Here is a 16,824-nt window from a genome sequence, read left to right as displayed (position 1 = left end):
TAAACTACGATACGTACTTCTCGCTACGATTCGGTGAATCGACGCCGCGAAGTAGTCGCTGCCCAGTTTCGGTTAAGATAACAGAGGTGGTTAAATGAATATGACACAGTAGAGTAAGTTATATTTCACCGTTTATTCCAACAACTTATAACGAAGGCAGTTACGCTGGTGCGTATGTACGAGATGAGTGAGTGACTGATCTACGGGTGTGTATACCCGGTTAAAAAGATGTTGACCGTTCGAAGGATGTAAAATCAGTACTGTCTTGGGAGACGATGCTGTCTCGGAGGAAAGCTAAGGATGGGTGTGTCTAGCGCACGGGACCATCGGATTTGTTGGTGACGATTTTAGTTAGGAGAGTGAGGGAATAGGCTTCGTTGTTAATTGGTTAAACGAAGGGTCTTAACCGCCCTCGAGAGAAAGTGGTTAGTGGGAGGAAAGTTGCAGCGTACGTGAGAAAAACTAACTTTCCCTTGTCCAACCGTGGTAGACAATAGTCTTTAGAAATTCTTCGGAAATAGACGTTTGTTTGGTTTGAAGGACCTTTACTAGGAAATCTATGAGATTTATGGAAGGTGTAATATCGGAATATATTAATAATGGATTGAAAATACAGATATTAGTTAGACAGAGAAACGATGTTTGATTAACAGGAAAACTAAATGCAACGCTCGTATTTACAACAAATAACTTGACAACTATTTGGTAACTCTCTCTCTCTCTCACTAGCAACTCTAACACTCGACAACACTCGCATCTCAATTCGAACGACTCTATGCTTCGACGTCTCGATCAACTCTGATTCTCGCAACACGCACACTTTTCGATTCGCCTTGGATAGCGAAACCGTCCTTCTTCTAACGTTGTCTATTGTTTCCCTCATACCTATGTAAGAACTACCAACTACGTGCCTTTAGTCACGTAGGCACTCTTAAATGTAAACGAACCACAGAAACACGACGTACACGGTTTTTCTATTTTCAGCCGATCTCCAATCAAAGCTATTCTACGATATTACAAAGGTACTTTTTTTTTTTTTTTATTTATTTGTTGAAATTACAATCAATTCTCGCGTTGAGAATTTTCAGTAATTTTTCTGACGTGGCGCAGTGACATGGTTGTTTATTTACAATAAGTTAATACTTATTATAGATAGGTATAATTTATAAGTATTATAAGTAAGTGCATATGCTTAATTTGGATAACTAAATGAATCTAACGTTTAGGTCTAGCGGGTAGTGCCTCTTCAGCCTGCGAATCTGGTCCGTCGTATCGAGTAGTCCAGTGATTAGGGGGTTTCGGTGTTTGTTGACTCTTTTGCTATATCTGTCGCTATATTTTGCTATTTCCTCTTTGACTGTAGGTATCTTGAGGTCGCGATGGATGGTTTCGTTGGTAACATACCAAGATGCGTCTATTAAGGCTCTTAGCGTTTTCGATTGGAATCGTTGTAGTATTTCGATGTTGGAGTTACTTGGACAGCAACAGCTGGTGATACTGTCATACACCTCCATTTATAAACTTTCGAAAATCGATGTGACCTTCAAACTTTAGTGTATTCTGTTTCACAGCACAAAATGTTTCCGAAACGTACGTTTATTGTTACAATAAACTTGACTAGTGGCTCTGAAATACTATCCTTGTAAAAACAATGGGGAAATTGGAGCAAAAAAAAGAAGGAAATAAACAAAGACCTTGTTGGTTCGTAAAAATAAAATATGCTACAGGAAAAACTTTTTCCAACGGATTGAGGTGCGACAAGCTTTAAAAGCTATGACGCGAATCGAGCGTTTGTCTATAAGAGCGCATTTTCGGTGGATATATATGTCGGAATGACATTGGGGATAGGGTTGTCGGTGTTTGAGGAGTCTTCATTGAAGGTAGCCATCGTTGCGGTGTAAAGAAGATACAATTTATTGACACAGGTATGAATAACACAGGTTTGACAATCTACCACGGCGGTGAGACGTCCGCGACACTAGTGACAGTGGTCTCCGGTTCAATAACGAAACCGCGGCCAACGGGATGACAGATGGGCGTTCTCGCTGAATCTAAGTCTGACTCGTAAAAATAATTGCTGAGCGTAAAGACGTTACTCTTTGGTCGACGGGAGCGCGTAAAAGAATGCCCGTCCCGTCCCGATGATGCCACAGAGGAAAACTATAATGGGGTGTGTCTAAGGACACGAGATCATCTCGGTGACAAATAACAGGAATTACGTGCTGGATGCTAGAGGACCTCTATTTGCGCGTTCAATTGCTCGCGTTAGAATTTCATGGTTCGTACATCCTATACATCCAATAAATTTTGGAATATTATATATTGAGGAGCTACATTGAAGATTATTGTAACGTAAAATTGACACTTGGATTGTAAGAGAAAAGAAGGCTGAGTCGTAACCCAACTATTAATTTTCTTTTATCGAACTTTATTATAAATTTAGCACTTACAAGAACAGAATGACACTGAACCGGAGAGAAAGGAGCTGCACAAGAACAGAAACTAGAACAAGAACTGCCCGAGCTGGCTGAAGTCTCGGCTTATATGCCTTTTGGTTTGAGGATGCTGAGGGGCTTGGTGTAGGTTATGATGTGGAAAAGTGTTCGAGCGTCGGAGCTCGATGTCTTATTTCTGTTGTAGGTTGAGATGCGATTGATGTCACATTATCATGGTCATGTGATTGGAATAAAAGGACCTGAATTTTGTGTAAGATAGAATATCGTGGTTTATACGATCTTAACATTGTTCCTTTGAGTGATTATGGAATGGTAACTATTAAGTTAGACAACGACACAGGCATTTCCTCTGACGTAAAAAATCTGATAATGGTAAATCATAACTTAGAATATTCTGATTAGTTGCGTCTTAAGATATTTTCTCGATTCCGGAAACGTGGCAACGAAGGGAATTCCATTCGTAGGAAAATACGGAGCATCCGTGGCTAGAATATGGCAAAGAAGAGATTGATTCCCGAAAAAAGAGTAACGATGTGTCAGTCTCTCTCTCGAGTGCGTATATATTATATACAGAGAGGTACGACATACTGTTAACGTATGATAGCGCGAGCGTGAAGTATTACTGTTGGAGCATTGCGAAATTTTCGTAAAAATGGGCATCGTTGAGTGGCATCTCTTAGTTAACCATCAAGCGTACAAGTAGAAGATTCTTAAGATTTACGTGATTGATTTCTGATAATTCGGTGCCTACAAATCAATGACTTTTAAGATGAATTATAGTTGCACACGCAAACACGAGCAGATTTCACCGCAAAGGTTACTTTTATGTAATGTTGTACGCGCGAAAGTATTCATTTCTGTTACCACGCTATTGCTGTTTTGTAAATTTTAGTAGCACAACTATCGGTAATGTGCGATAAAACATGCTATATAATAGATAATTGTAAGTGAAATGATAAGGCGATGGTATAAATAGGTACTTCGACGAAAGTTGGTACAAGTATATCCACGATTCTCAGGAGTGGTGAGGTAAGTAGGAACGAAATATACTGTTACGCCATGCGGCTTAGCATAGATCATATTCTTAACTGTCGATCGCGGCACTATAATGTCGCAGACGGATCGTCGCGGCTGCCCGGCAAACAAACATTGTAGTGGCAAGCGCATGGTTCATTAAGCAGGGCGACCTCCAGAAACGTCTACTCGTGGCCGTTATTTTACCTCGCGTAAAAGAATGTGGCGTGATCCGAACGTAGTGGGGGTCGCCTTCCAGAAAAAACGGAAAAAATCGAAAGGCGTGCAGAACTTTTCGAGAAGCCGAACCGTCAACACATATCATATATCGCGCATTACTTATCAAGCAAAACGCAGTCATATTTTTTTTGTTGTTCTCTTTATGTCTTCCTAGTTGATAATTTGTTAAAATAAACGTTAATTTATTTGTGTTAATTCTGTGGAATTCATTGAACTACCCTTATTATCCTAATCGAAATAAGGGAATCGATCAGTTCGTGGCGTCGATTATTTAATCGTAACGGGAACTTACAACTCTCGTTGACGTGCTATCTCGCGATCGCGTCTCTCCGCGAACGATCGAAACATTTTGGTCCTTCGAGCCGGATCACGTGCCAGTGAAGAGTGCACTTACCAGTGACCACACAGTGCCACGTGACTTTATCAAAACCAGCAGCGGGAGCAGGAGCATCCACTACAGCGAAACCAGTGACGTCAGGCGCGTCATCTTCGAAGAAACACATCCCATTGGCAAGGGAACGCAACCACGCAGCCTTCCGTCGCAGCTGGACAATCATCAACGCAACGAATTTCACAACTTAACAATACAATCGAACGAGTGGCCGTCGGGAAGGAACAAGGCGTTCCTCACCAAACATACACGCGACCTCACGCCGCACGACAGAAAGGTAAGCTCGTTCCTTATTTCGACCATCTCCTATCCTCGGCAACGATGACGAGCGAAGACCAACTCATCTCCCTGCGTCGGAGACGAGGCTATTGTAGCGGCCGATTCACACACTTATCGAACCGACTGGACGAGTACGAGCAATCCGAGAGTCAGCAAAACTCCTTATTAACGAATTACGAGAAACAACTGACCGAAGTTGCGAATCAATTCGAAGCGATCCAACTCGAATTAGAAGTATTGGACGAGGAGGAACAAGCGCGCGGCTTCGAAATAAGGGATCAGTACGTCGCGGTAGACATAAAGCTACAAAATCTTCTGAGGAACGCGTAAGCAGCATCGCCGTCGACATCCATAAACCTTCCAACCTGTGCATCATCCGCAAGTTTAAATCCGATAGCCATTAAATTACCAGATCTTCGGCTCCCTACTTTTGACGGAAGCTTAGAGAAATGGAACACGTTTTATGATACCTTTTCTTCCACAATCGATAAAAATCCTAGTCTCACGGACATACAGAAATTCCATTACCTGCAGTCCGCCCTGCAAGGAGAAGCAGCCGATTGTTTAAACGCGTTACCCCTTAGTAATGTAAACTACAGTCAGGCTATAGCCGTTCTCAAGGAGAGTTTCGAATGTCCACGATACACAGCTTTCAGTCACTGCATGGCAATAATTGATTATCCAAGGATAATCAAGGAATCTCCAACGGAATTAAGGCGCTTAGTCCACACATTTAAACAACACGTATATGCATTGAACAAATTAGGAGAATCCTATCCCGATACCAGTGCTATGCTCAACAGCTTCATCCTCTCGAAAATACCACTAAGTATCCAAAAGCAATGGGAAATGACGCTGCCCAATAACGAGGTGCCTCCGTACATTCATTTACTAAACTTCCTAGAGAGATTAGCACGAAGCTCCAGACCGATCACCGCGGTCAGACAAACAAGAGAATCACCGGAACAAACTACTCCGGTCCGTCAACGCGCATTACGAGGGCATGCACTTACGGCGACACAGGTTACTCCAACATGCCCCACCTGTCAAGGACCACACCCCATTTGGAGATGTGACACCTTCAAAACCAAATCCCTTCGCGAACGCATTCGGGAGGTCAAAAGAGCATCACTATGCCTCAACTGCCTCGGGAAAGGGCACGCAACGAAGCATTGTTTCGCAGGATCATGTCGCGTATGCGGAGAACGACATCATACAATGCTGCATAGGACAAAACGCCATTCAGGGTCTCGTTCCAGCAAGTCCAGCCCGAAATCTTCCCCATCAAATAGCCGATCCACAACACCTTCTTTGCCACCCTACGTATCACCCACTCGTCGCAAAAAGCACACAACAGACCACAGATCGGAAACACCACGAACAGCCGCGTCTCCAAGTCCACCGCCCAGTGACAAATGAACACACAACCAATGACGCCGACGATCGATGACTCCGTTGATGACCGAACATATCAGACCAATAGCATCCGAATTACTGTCCAATGATCTAGTCATCACAGCGCAGATTAACATTTTGAATGATAAACAGCAACCAATCCGTTGTCGAGCGTTGCTGCGGTCCCGATCGGAGCTCTAGATACCTTGACAACGACTTCTAAGCGACACATCACGGCCACGATCACTTCCACTGACGGTACATACACGCGGACATTAACGTTCCTTGTCATTCCAACCATATCAACCTTAATTCCCAGCGAACCCATCGATCGTTCGACACTTGAGATACCAAAAAATCTCAAATTGGCCGATCCACGATTTCATTTACCAGCTCCGATAGATGTACTATTAAGCTCAGGTTCAACACTCGCGTCGACGTGTGTGGGACAAGTCAACCTCACGCAGCCAGACGAGCCTGAACTGCGTCTGCAAAAGACGCGATTCGGATGGGTAATCGGGGGAGTCCAACTTCCCAAACCGCGACAAACATATTTCACACATCCACGACGACTTTACAAGCAGACCTCGCGCGGTTTTGGGAAATCGATGAAGGACCCTCAATTAAACATATCTCAGAGGCAGATCGACGATGCGAAGAACACTTCCAAGACGCACCAGCGAAGGACGATACATCGTCGCTCTACCTTTCAACGATCAGCTTCAGTCACTCGGATCCTCTAAAACGCTGGCGAGTAAACGACTCGCCTCACTCAATCGCCGATTCCAGCACGACAAACGCTTCGAATCAGAATATCGAACGGTAATACAGGAATACCTGGCGTTGGGACACATGACGAAGATCAATGACAACCACTCCGACGACAACGGATACTATTTACCCCATCATGGCGTGACCAAAGCATCGAGTCAAACCACCAAACTCCGTGTAGTTTTCGACGGATCGGCACCAAGCACTACCGGAACCTCCCTAAACGATACACTTCACACAGGACCCAAGTTACAGGAAGATTTATTTTGTATATTAATTAGATTCCGCGCTCATCAATACGTACCCACTGGCGACATCGAGAAAATGTATCGGCAATTCCTCGTACGACCAGAGGATCGGAAATATCAAAGGATATTATGGCGCAGCGCGAGTGGAGAAACAGAAACATATGAGTTTGACACTGTAACGTTCGGTTTATCCGCAGCCCCGTATCTAGCTATTCGGTGCCTCAAGCAACTGGCAGAGGACGAAGGACATCGATTTCCACGTGCAGCACAGGTACTGCAGCGGGATTTCTACGTCGACGACGCTCTCACCGGAGCTGAAACGAAGGACGAAGCCCTCACGCTCAGAACAGAACTCACCAATTTACTTCAACTGGCCGGCTTAAACATACGAAAATGGGCGTCAAACGATAATGACTTATTACACGGACTTTCCTTGGAAGAAACAAATCACCAACATTTTTTGGGCGACTCGCAAACCTTGAAGACGCTGGGGGTGTTTTGGAATTCATCCGACGACTCTATTCTTTACTCGGTCGAAGTCAAACCCACGCCCTCCCGAGTCACGAAACGAATCATCAGCTCGGAGATTGCAAAAATTTACGATCCGCTCGGTCTGCTCGCACCGGTGATTGTTCGGGCCAAGATGCTACTTCAACGAATATGGTCGTCGAAAATCGATTGGGATGAATCACTTCCGAACGAGTTACATAGAGAGTGGGAAAGGTACTATGCCCAATTACCCTTATTAAACAACGTCAGGTTCCCACGCAAGGCAATAATCGAGTCCGCAATAGAAATTGAACTGCATGGTTTCTGCGATGCCAGCGAAAAGGCTTACGGAGCCTGTGTTTATCTCCGAACCCTTAACACCAACGGCCGTGTTTGGACCCAACTTTTAACCGCAAAATCGAAAGTCGCCCCGCTCAAGTACCAGACCATTCCTCGGCTCGAGCTGAGCGGAGCACTCCTTCTTACGTCCCTGATGTCGACAGTACAACAAGCCCTATCACACAAAATTACTCGAACTATCTAGTGGACCGATTCCACTATCGTCCTCCATTGGCTCAATACATCACCTCACACCCTTAAAACATTCGTCGCTAACAGAGTCTCCGAAATTCAAACAAAAACCAGCATCTACGATTGGCGCCACGTTCCTACCGACGACAATCCCGCGGACTTAATATCACGCGGCCAAACACCCGAAGAGTTTCTGCGCCCAACCATCTGGCAGCACGGTCCTGCATGGCTCTACCAGTCGGAAGACATAGGCGCTAACACCGCAAATTGAAGTACCGGAGCAGAAAGGGGCGATTTGTCTGTCCGCAAACCCCGCCGATTACAGTTTGTTGCAAAGGTATTCATCCTGGCCCAAGTTGATACGAATCATAGCTCGTTGCCTCCGTTGGAAACAGAAAAAGAACCGAGCGGCACCCCTAACTGTTACCGAATTACGCATAACGTACAATAAGCTGATAAAATTGTTGCAAAACATCCATTTCTCCGAGGAAATTCGTACACTCCAAAAAGATCGGAACGCGGCGATAAAGGGTAAGCTCACGCGACTCAATCCGTTCATAGACAAGGAAGGAATATTGCGAGTCGGGGGTCGACTCAGTCATTCGTCGATGACCTTCGCCCAGAAACATCCCATAGTATTACCTAAGTCATCCGTTACAACACGCATCATAGAACACGAGCACAAGATCCACATGCACTCCGGAACGCAGGCTACGTTATACGCAGTAAGCCAAAGATACTGGCCCGTCGACGGTCGAAGTCAAGTATGGCGGGCGATCAAAGGCTGCGTTCGCTGCTGCCGCGCTCAACCACCATCGGTAGAATACATAATGGGTAATCTGCCGGAGGCGCGAGTAACGGAATCTCGCCCATTCGCAAACGTCGGCGTCGATAATTTCGGGCTGTTCCACATCAAAGAAAAACGAGATCGTAACCGTCGTCAGATAAAGGTATACGAAGCCACTTTCGTATTCCTAGCAATTAAAGCGGTACACATCGAGCTCGTTGGCGATCTCACTAGCGAAGCCTTCATCGCCGCTCTTCGCAGATTTATCGCTCGAGGGTATTGCTCCACCATCCATTCTGATAACGGCACCAACTTCAAAGGAGCAACCAACGAATTACGAGAGTTTTACGATTTATTACAATCGGACGATCACAAAGAAAAAGTAACCGCATTTTTAGCCGACAAACAAATCGAATGGCGCTTCATTCCCCCTCATTCACCGCATTTCGGTGGGCTATAGGAAGCAGCGGTGAAGTCATTTAAACGCCGCCTCAGGCGTGTAGCCGGCAACGAGTTACTCACCTCTGAACAATTGAATACTCTTATCATAGAAATAGAAGCAGTCCTCAATTCCCGCCCGTTAACTCCTATCTCCACCGATCCAAATGATCTCCTAGTCCTCACTCCCGGACATTTCCTCATTGGCGATTCACTAATGTGCTTACGTGATCGAGATTTCAGAGACATTCCATCGAACCGACTCTCCAGATGGCAGCATATCCAACAGCTTAAACAGCATTTTTGGAACCGCTGGCATAAGGAGTATTTGAACGAGCTAACCAACCGCAATAAATGGAGCAAGGGTGGACACGGCATCCAAAAGGGCACAATCGTCATCCTCAGAGAGGACAACTCTGGGCCGAGTTATCAAGGTTCATCCAGGCGCCGATGGTGTCATCCGGACAGCTACAGTTCAGACGGCAAAGAGCGTTTTGGATTGGGCCGTTAAAAGGCTTGTCCCACTGCCAATTCAACCCGATCTCGAGAAACCCGAACAACTAGCCACCGAGACGAACTAAGATGGGAACTTCAACCACACCTCGCTAGTTTGATCGTTACCCTCTCAACGGGGGGAGAATGTTACGCCATGCGGCTAACCATAGGTCATATTCTTAACTATCGATCGCGGCACTATAATGTCGCAGACGGACCGTCGCGTCTGCCCGGCAAACAAACATTGTAGTGGCAAGCGCATGGTTTATCAAGCAGGGCGACTTCCAGAAACGTCGACTCGTGGCCGTTATTTTACCTCGCGTAAAAGAATGTGGCGTGATTCGAACGTAGTGGGGGTCGCCTTCCAGAAAAAACGAAAAAAATCGAAAGGCGTTCAGAACTTTTCGAGAAGTCGAACCGTCAACACATGTGGTATGTCGCGCATTACTTATCAACCAAAACGCAGTTACATTTTTTTTGTTCCATTTATATCTTTCTAGTTAATAAGTTGTTGAAATAAACATTAATTTATTTGTGTTAATTCTGTGGAATTTCATTGAACTACCCTTATTATCCTAATCGAAATAAGGGAATCGATCAGTTCGTGGCGTCGATTATTTAATCGTAACGGGAACTTACAACTCTCGTTGACGTGCTATCTCGCGATCGCGTCTCTCCGCGAACGATCGAAACATATACAATAAGAATTGAATTTATATAGAGTATTTTGTTATAAATCTTCCTATGTACCTATAGAAACGTGTTTAATATTTACGAGTATCCAGATTTTTCTATTAAAAGTTATCTGAAATGAATGATTTTCCTGATTTGTACCTTTCTCTTAAGTTTCTTGTAGTCGTCTTACTAACTCAACAGAAATCAACATTAATTTTACAAAAAGAGTTATGGAGCTTTTTAGCGATTTGCACAAATGAAAATTTTGAAGCTTGTCACTGCGACGAGTTTGATCGTTCTAGTGTTATACTAAACAATTTTCAAACATGAAATTACACAGAAACGTATGTCGATGATATTTGTCATTCCTACGATCTATTTCACATAATCGTGTTTCCTGTCTAATGCAAATTCAATTTATAATACGAACTCGGTTTCCTTTATTGTTGTCAGTCTTTCTAAATCGCCACAGTTTTTCGCTCTTTGTTGCAAAACATTGAATCATAGTGTGAACCAAGTTTCTTTTATTAGATTCATTCATTGTTATCAGTCCTGCGTCTTTTCGATTCGTCACTTTTTTATTTTAGGACGATGACTGGCTTCGATATACTGTTCGCATGTTTGGCGTTAATTGTTCTGCATCCATCGGTTCAAGCGGGGCGCACTAAAGGTTTGCACTTTAAGTTGTCTTTTTCCATACTGCAGATTGCAGTACGATCTCGTTACACAGCCTTTATCAGTGAAAAAAGCGAAGTCACGCGTGACCACATAAAATTGAAAGGAACACGTTTGATTTTTTATTTTCGAGATGGTCACGAAGTTAATGGTCACGAAGTTAATGGGAAAATTCCACCTAAGTATTCGCCTCTTCACCGGTTTTGTTTGTGAAAAATGCTTCGTTAACTTCGCGAATATTCCAACGACTCGCTTCACGTAGAAAACAAACGTGATAACCAGGATAATCGTGAAACAACCAGCGAAGACGAATTAATTCATCACTCTACTGTCAATTCTCTAAATATAATAACTTCTTTCACTATAAATGTTTTATAGCAACCTCGGATGTGCCCTTGCGTCCACCACACTGTGGTTTCAGCAACGTAACGCATACCAGGGTGGTTGGTGGTAGACCAGCTAAACTTGGTACGTTTTATCTATTCCTTTCCTATCAATAATAAGCGATATAATATGAAGGTTGAAATTGAAAGGCATTAAACAGCAATCAAAGTACGTTTCAATTAATTTAAATAATAATACAACGGTTTCATTGGTAGTAACTTTGTTTATTAACTTGAATTATTTCCTCCTTTTAGTTCATGTTAGAAAGAGTATGTTTTTACTTGAAATTAAAAATCGACATACGAGTAATGATACGGATGGCGATGAAAAAGTGTTCGGGAAGAAATTACATATTCGAACTTTAGAGTTTAGTATATTTCAAGTGGAAATTGTATAGAATTAACTAAGTGTTGTTCCATTGAAGTCAAAATTCAATTTCTCTCTTAATCAAATTTCTATTTGAGAGTCTGCATCGTCGAATGTCCAATGGATAACAATAATTTCTAACTCATCACGCGAGAAAAAATTATGTATGTTCCCAACTATATCTATTGCATTTCAGGTGCTTGGCCATGGATCGCTGCAGTAGGATTCCGTAATTGCTCAAACCCGCATTGGGTAACACAATGGCTGTGCGCAGGTACCCTAATATCGGCTAGGCATGTTTTGACTGCAGCACATTGTGCAGATGACGATGATTTGTACGTGGTTCGTATCGGGGACTTAAATCTAAAACGAGATGACGACGGAGCGCACCCTGTTCAAATAGAAGTCGAATCTAAACTAATACATCCCGATTATTCTGCCGAGTCGAACAATAATGATATTGCTATTCTTAAACTGAAGGACAATGTTCCATTTTCAGGTAAGTCTTTAAATATTGTTGAGTTTCTAATATTTATGCTACTGGGTATTGCTGAAACTTCTTACTGTACACATATATTGTATCATAAAGCATGTTCAATTCTTTCTCATACTTTTCGTCATTCGTTTCCTTCACTTTCATTTATTTTCTTATTTTTCAGAGTACATACATCCCATTTGTCTCCCCATAGAGAAATCCCTTCGAAATAAAAACTTTGTGGGCTATAACCCCTTCATTGCTGGATGGGGAGCATTAAACTTTAGTAAGTGATATCAGTTTTATGATAAAATGAAATACTTTCATTCTTAAATATCCTTCCCATTTTCTTTGTAGGTGAATCATATACTAACGCATTAATGGAACTGCAACTGCCAGTGGTTACCAACACCGTATGCGAGAAAGCTTATGAGGATTTTGACATAACTATCACCAATAAAGAAATATGCGCCGGCGGAGACCCTCGAGGTGGAAAGGATGCTTGTGGAGTAATTACATTACAGATTTACTATAAATTATACGGTGTCTGGGGACATGTCAATTCGAATCAACATCAAATCAACGTCTTGAACATGAAAAATAATAGATAAACACAATTTAATAGTTTTGCCCATTTCTCACACATCATTATGGTCTTTAATCTAATTTCCTTCTAATCTTAATTTTTTTCAAAATACATATAATATATACATTCTAAATTGGAATATTTCAATACATAAGTCAATAATAGATTATTACTGTATATAAGTATAATTTCAATACAATTCGATTGAAATATTTCAGTAACTATGATTAAAAATTTAACAATCATTTCAGGCTGACAGCGGAGGACCACTGATGATACCACAGCAATTCACCTACTATCAAATAGGTGTTGTGTCATCTGGTCATGAATGCGGCGTACCTGGTTATCCAGGCATTTACACGAGAGTCACGTCATACCTCGACGACTTCATTATCCCAGTGTTGCAAAATTATTAGTATCCCATAAATATCATTTTTCGTGCACGAAAAATAAAGTTGGAATGTATTATTGTGGAGATAAGAGGCAGCTCAGATTTATATTGTCTTTTACGTCAAGAATTATAGTCTTAAAATGCATGAAATGTTACTTTGAAACGACACTAACTTTTTACGTACGCTATATTTGCACGACTTAGATACGTAGAGATGATAAGCGAGCATTTATTAAATTTTTACTAATTATATTTAAACTAATTTTGGTAATAGTAAACCAACTTTCTGAGAAGTTCTGTAAATTTTGTTTTGGATGTATTGAGGTGATGTGTCGTGATAGGGTCGGAAGGAAAACTCAGATTTATCAAACCATAAATGTTTATTCACTCTAATGTCAATGAGTACACATGACGCAGGATTCGCGATTATATTCGGTTCGCGAATGCGCGGTTATAAGATAGAGCTTGGATAGCTACGATTCGAGATGCGCTGCAAGTGCGGACAATGATTGCACGAGATGTCGAGAGCTTAGATAATTATTCGAATCGAACCGTGCAAGTATAACGATCGTGATATGTCGACTCGCGGTAATAGACTGACTTTTTGTCGCGATGCAGCTGCGGAGGAAGACTGCGTTGGGATGTGTCTAAGGATGCGAAGGCGTCGGATTCGTTGAGAAAAGCTTTGGTTCGGAAAGTGAGGAAAATGTACGTTAATGTTTATTGGCTAATTTGTGTTGGTCGTTGGAAAAGGATGCTAGCTGCCCTTGAGAGGGTGTTGCTAGCGGGCAGCATCGTACGTGAGAGATAGCAGATTTCTCGTGCGTCCCCGTGGTAGGTGGTCGACTTCGAGACTGATAAACAAAGACTGTTTGTCTCTTTGGAGGACCTTAGCTAAAATAAATCCTAAGATTTATAGCGTTCCTTAGGCTAGCTGGAAATATTCGGTACGAATGTATCGACATCTGGCAATCATCTTGTCCGCAGGTATAGGGTCTTTGTGTCGTGCGTCACGCGACGTAAACTGTTGGGAAGTTTGCTGTCAATTGCCGCCACAGTACCCCCTTACCAGTGATAACGTTTTATACATTTTTTGATAGATCTTACGTGCTACTTATTTAAAACCTGCCTGGAAATAATCAGGAAAGCGAATTCTCCTGCCCGAGCGCGTGGTATACCGACTTCTTGAGTCGTCTTCGCGTTGCTGTGCCCGCTCGGTGTTTTGCGTAGTTGTGGTTATAACCGGTATAAACATGTCGTGGGTTCCTGCGCTAGTTTCTAATTGTTGTTGTTCGATGTCGTCAGATACAGTAAAAGCGGGTTTCAACCGATCTAGGGAGACTATTACATTTTTATTATTTATTTTGATGGTAAAAGTCTTTTTTCCACGCTGTATAACCTGGTAAGGTCCGTCGTACGGTGGTTGTAAAGGACCTCCGCTCGCGTCGTGGCGTACAAATACATATGGTGCTGTTTCGAGCTCGCGGAACACGAAGGTTTTCTTCTCGCCGTGTCGCGTAATCGGGTGAGGCCTGATTTTCTCTATTTGCTCTTTTAAACGGTTCGCGAATTCCGTATTGGCCTGTTGCATCGTTGGTGCGAAGAACTCAGTCGGTAATCGTATGCCGGTACCGTAAACCATTTCGGCTGCCGTCGCGTTCAGGTCCTTGAAAGCGGTTCTTATGCCTAATAAAACAATTGGTAGGATTTCTACCCAATTGCTCGTATTGTGACATTTTATTGCTGCCTTTAGTTGTCGGTGTAGGCGCTCTACGATCCCGTTGGACGCGGGGTGATAGGCTGTTGTGCGTAAATGCTTGATGCCAAGCAACCGGCACAGTTCATTGAAGAAGTTTGATTCGAACTGGCGTCCTTGATCGGTCGTTATTTTTAAAGGTACGCCGAACCGAGCTATCCATGTGGAGAGGAGGGCTGAAGCGACGGTTGTTGCCTCCATGTCGGCGATGGGAATGGCTTCGGGCGAACGCGAAAAGCGGTCAATACACGTTGGACAATATCGGTAGCGGTGTGAAAATGGCATCGCGATAATGTCTATGTGTACGTGTTCGAAACGGCCTGCTAATTCTCCGAATGTTCCGACGGGCGAGGATACGTGCCTGGTGACTTTGCATCGTTGATACGGGATACATTGTCGTGCCCAAGTCCGGCAATCTTTATTTATGGATGGCCAAATGAAACGCGACGTCACCAGTTTTTGCGTTGCGCGTATCCCTGGATGGGAAAGTCGGTGGAGCGAATTAAATACATCGCGTCGCAAGGATTTCGGCACGCACGGTCTTACAATGTTGTTTGATACGTCGCAATATATTTCCGCGTCGTGCTCAGGAAAGCGTATCTTCTTTAATCGTAACGCGGTTGTGTTGGAATTTACGATGTCGCGTAGTTCGTTGTCGTTTTCTTGCGCGACGGCGAGAGTTTGGTGATCCACCGACTTCCCTATCGCGTCGATGCGTGACAGAGCGTCGGCTGCGTTGTTGTCTAGGCCCTTTATGTTTCGAATGTCGGTGGTGAATTGTCCTATGTAGTCTAAATGTCGGAATTGTCGCGGCGAACATTTTTCTAATTTTTGTTTGAACGCGAAGGTGAGAGGTTTATATACATATATATATATATATATAGGTCGATATATATTGTAAAGTTTCTGCCTTCTAAGGCGTGTCGAAAATGTTTGACTGCGGTGTATATTGCGAGTAGTTCGCGATCATACGCGCTATATTTTTACTGAGCGGGGGTCAAAGATTTCGTTGCGAATCCTAGCGGTTGTAATTCGTTATTCGCGCGTTGTTGTAATACTGCCCCTATTGCGTAGTCGGACGCGTCTACCGTGAGACTGATCAGGTAGGAGATCCGCGAGATCTTGTCCGTTACGAATATGCGGCGAGATGCCAAACTGTCGTCGTTTGCCGCTTTTACGGACGGCTGGTCCAGTTTCTCGAATTCCGCGAGTAAGGGAGTGTGCACTTCCTCGCGGTTTCTCGGAACTGTGCGCGATAGTAACGCAGCCCGTCTTGCCGCGGCGGATCGCGAGGGCGCGAACGGCGGCGGAATTGTGAACGCGAGCGTGATTGTGCTCGTGCCCTACGGTGTTCATTGCTTTTTTGCTGGGCTACTAGCGCTCGTATCTCGCTCATAAAGGCGTCGATTCGCGCTAACAGCACGGTGACCGAGTTGATGACGGCTGCCATAGCGTCGCCTAATCCGCTGTCCTGGCCAGGTGGGTGGGTTCTCGTAGGTAGACGGCCTGCGCTGGCCGCGACGATCTGCCCTGATTGCCGGGTGGATTCGTAAATGATATCCGCAATTTGTATGCGGGTTTCCGGGTCTTTGATCTGTACAGAGGCTAGGAAGCTCTGTACGGGCGACGGAAGTCGACTTTCCCAGACGATGAGGATGACATCGTCTGTTAACGAATTGATGGCTTTGCTTCTTAGAACGCGGTAAAATTGAGAGGGCTTCCTGTCCCCCATTTGTTCGTTTTCGATTACATGTCGGAGTCTCTTGGCGTCCGACTCTCCGAATCTCTTCATGAGCTCCTTTTTTACGTACGCGTAACGCCCGGTCGCCGGTGAGGTGTCCAATACGTCTCGAATTAATCTCAGGTGCGACTTGTCGAGATTCGCAATGACGGCCTGGTATTTTTTTTGGTCACTCGTGATCCGGAAAGTTTTGAACTGCAATTCCAGCATCTTGAACCACAAGTCAACATCGTCTGGCCAG

The 16,824-nt window shown here is 43.8% G+C and overlaps 2 protein-coding genes across 2 annotated transcripts in view; both read left to right on the top strand.

Annotated features, from left to right (window-relative positions):
- The first annotated feature begins 5,229 nt into the window (after positions 1 to 5,229).
- Positions 5,230 to 16,824, top strand: part of LOC143303113 (uncharacterized) — a 34,984-nt gene continuing 23,389 nt past the window's right edge. Inside the window, 1 exon segment of the mRNA XM_076621153.1 lies at positions 5,230 to 5,957. Within this exon segment, the coding sequence (XP_076477268.1) occupies positions 5,230 to 5,957 (728 nt within the window).
- Positions 10,801 to 13,307, top strand: LOC143303012 (venom protease-like). Its single transcript, XM_076620684.1, has 6 exons — positions 10,801 to 10,879; positions 11,263 to 11,352; positions 11,831 to 12,133; positions 12,294 to 12,395; positions 12,467 to 12,618; positions 12,947 to 13,307. The coding sequence occupies exons 1-6, from the start codon at positions 10,801 to 10,803 to the stop codon at positions 13,109 to 13,111; spliced, it is 891 nt and encodes a 296-aa protein (XP_076476799.1). The 3' UTR covers positions 13,112 to 13,307.

The sequence above is a fragment of the Bombus vancouverensis genome, chromosome 8, assembly GCF_051014615.1.
Source record: "Bombus vancouverensis nearcticus chromosome 8, iyBomVanc1_principal, whole genome shotgun sequence".
Lineage (NCBI taxonomy): Eukaryota > Metazoa > Arthropoda > Insecta > Hymenoptera > Apidae > Bombus > Bombus vancouverensis.
Note: the sequence above shows the minus strand (reverse complement) of the source record. Positions and strands in the feature narration are given on the sequence as shown.

Coding starts and splice junctions, on each gene's coding strand:
- LOC143303012 (XM_076620684.1), top strand. CDS start 10,801: ATGACTGGCTTCGATATACTGTTCGCATGTTTGGCGTTAATTGTTCTG. Junction 10,880..11,262: donor TCAAGCGGGGCGCACTAAAG/GTTTGCACTTTA, acceptor AATGTTTTATAG/CAACCTCGGATGTGCCCTTG. Junction 12,619..12,946: donor GTGGAAAGGATGCTTGTGGA/GTAATTACATTA, acceptor CAATCATTTCAG/GCTGACAGCGGAGGACCACT.